Source organism: Nematolebias whitei, chromosome 23, assembly GCF_014905685.2.
Source record: "Nematolebias whitei isolate Nwh7 chromosome 23, NemWhi1, whole genome shotgun sequence".
NCBI lineage: Eukaryota > Metazoa > Chordata > Actinopteri > Cyprinodontiformes > Rivulidae > Nematolebias > Nematolebias whitei.
The window spans coordinates 12,463,775-12,466,500 of record NC_056520.1 but is presented as its reverse complement, the minus strand read 5'-3'; the positions used below and the strand labels follow the sequence as shown (position 1 = coordinate 12,466,500).

Here is a 2,726-nt window from a genome sequence, read left to right as displayed (position 1 = left end):
TTTTAAGTTTTGATTATTATTGTTATTTTTTATGTTTTGATTATTGTGATTTTTCAGGCCATGTATTAATTATTGTTGTTGTTATTTTTAGGCTATGTATTGATTATTGTTGTTGCTATTTTTCAGGCCATGTATTCATTATTGCTATTGTTGTTATTTTTAGGTCATGTATTGTTATTTTTTATGTATTGATTATTGTTGTTGTTATTTTTTATGTATTATTATTGTTGTTATTTTTCAGGTTATGTATTGATTATTGTTGTTGTTATTTTCAGGCCATGTATTGATGGTTTTTATTTTTCAGACCATGTATTGATTGTTGTTGTTATTTTCAGGCCATATATTTATTGATTGTTGTTATTTTTCAGACCATGTATTGATTGTTGTTATTTTTCAGACCATGTATTGATCGTTTTTATTTTTCAGACCATGTATTGATTGTTGTTGTTATTTTTCAGACCATGTATTGATCGTTTTTATTTTTCAGACCATGTATTGATCATTTTTATTTTCAGACCATGTATTGATCGTTTTTATTTTCAGACCATGTATTGATCGTTTTTATTTTTCAGACCATGTATTGATTGTTGTTATTTTTCAGACCATGCATTGATTGTTGTTATTTTCAGACCATGTATTGATCGCTTTTATTTTCAGACCATGTATTGATCTTTTTTATTTTTCAGACCATGTATTGATCGTTTTTATTTTTCAGACCATGTATTGATTGTTGTTATTTTTCAGACCATGCATTGATTGTTGTTATTTTTCAGGCCATGTACTGATTATTGTTATTTTTCAGGCCACGTATTGATTGTTGTTGTTATTTTTCAGACCACGTATTGATTGTTGTTGTTATTTTTCAGACCATGCATCCTGGTCATGGACTCTCTGAAGCTGTCGTATCACGAGAACGTCTGCAGACTGATCAAAGAGTGAGTTTCTGCACCTCAGTAGCTGTTTGGCAAAGTGTTCAGGGTTAAATAACGTGTCGGTGATGCTCGGCAGCTACCTGCAGGTGGAGTGGGAGGTACGGAGGACGACTCCTCGACTCTTCACCTCTGACAACATGAGGAGCTGCAACTGTAGAGTTCCTCAGCAGGACAACAGCAGCGACTGTGGAGTATACCTGCTGCAGTACGTGGAGAGCTTCCTGCAGGTGAGCCGACTGTCTGCTGCTTCAACACACATCTGAGGGGAAAACGGAAGAGAAAGAAGTACATGAAAACTTATTGTCATAAACATTTATGTCTGTTTATGTTAAATCTTTAAATCGGTAGTTACAACTCGGAAAGAAAAGAGAAGGGAGAGTTTTTGTTTTGCGATGACGCCAGAAATATTCACATAAAAGATGACTTTTTATTAGAGTTATTAAACGTAAATGGACGCGCTCCGTTCGGCCTAAACGCAGCTCTCTGATTGGCTCCTCAGAACCCCGTGGTGCACTTTGACCTCCCGCTTCGATTGGAAAGCTGGTTCCCGCGGCAACAAGTGCGACAGAAGCGTGAGGAGATTCGGAGTCTGATCCTGAGACTTCACCGGAGTCAGACGAACAAAAATAAAACCAAAACGCCTCTTAGCCGATGATCCGCCGGCATCACAGCTGCTGATAATTAATTCTGACTTTATTTTACAAGTTTCTGTGAATGTAAATACGTTTTTCTTTTCTACAAAATAAAATTATTTTAAGTCAGATGAGTGTGGCTCTTATTTTGAGGTGTGTGTTTTAAGTAATCTCAGGTTTGGTACTGCAGGTCGTCCCCCATGAGGACCAATCAGCTTACAGATGATTAAGTGGATCAGTCGTAAGGTTTAGAAGGCAAAACAACAACCGGACCCCCAACTGATTATCCCCTCTCAGAACCAGAGGGTCAGGCTTTTAGATCAGACAGGAAACGTTTACTGGTTCTATTTGTGGGTTTTTCAGACCTCAGTTTGTCTGGTCCTGGTTTGGTGGGGTTCTGGCCTCGATTCTTGTATTTTCTGGTCCGATTCCAGTCTTGGTTTTACTCCTGTACTTGCTCTAGTCCAGTGTTATTCAGATTGTTTTAATCTGAGTTCTGTGGGCTTCAGCATAGACAGATTTAGTCTCCATGATGCTCCATCTTCCAAAAATAATCCCAGTGAGCTCTGAGGAGAGAGACCTGGTTTGCACTTTAGTCTGAAACGAACCCCTCTCTTCTGGTCTAATAGAACCTTGTGGTCCGGTTTAAAATGGGTTCTCCTCAGAACTATTTCAGTTTGATTTGTTTGGTTTCCTGGAGTCATTTTGTTATTTGTGTCGTTTTCTCTTCACCTCGACTCATTCTTCTTAATCCCATTATCCAATAAAAGATGTCTGCTGGGTCTGAGAAGGTCGGGGTACATTGTGGATTGGTCCGATAACAAAAAAACTGATTGGTTATGTAACAATGAACATTTCTGGATATGTTTAGTACCTAAAAATACAACAGTACCTGGACAGCACAACAGTACTTGTACATTAGAACAATACCTGAACAGTACAACAGTACCTGAACAGTACAACAGTACTTGTACATTAGAACAATACCGGAACAGTACAACAGTACCTGAACAGTACAACAGTGCTTAAACAGTACAACAGTACTTGTACAGTAGAACAATACCCAAATAGTACAACAGTACCTGAACAGTACAACAGTGCCTGAACAGCACAAGAGTACCTGAACAATACAACAGTATCTGAACAGTACAACAGTGCCTGA

General features: G+C 37.9%; 1 protein-coding gene across 1 annotated transcript in view; it reads left to right on the top strand.

Moving 5' to 3' along the window:
• senp7b (SUMO specific peptidase 7b) overlaps positions 1-1,590 on the top strand; it is a 25,462-nt gene extending 23,872 nt beyond the window's left edge. Inside the window, exons 20-22 of the mRNA XM_037696663.1 lie at positions 867-935; positions 1,009-1,159; positions 1,432-1,590. Of these exons, the coding sequence (XP_037552591.1) occupies positions 867-935; positions 1,009-1,159; positions 1,432-1,587 (376 nt within the window). The 3' untranslated portion in view covers positions 1,588-1,590. The remainder of the gene's footprint in view (positions 1-866; positions 936-1,008; positions 1,160-1,431) is intronic.
• The last annotated feature ends 1,136 nt before the right edge of the window (positions 1,591-2,726 follow it).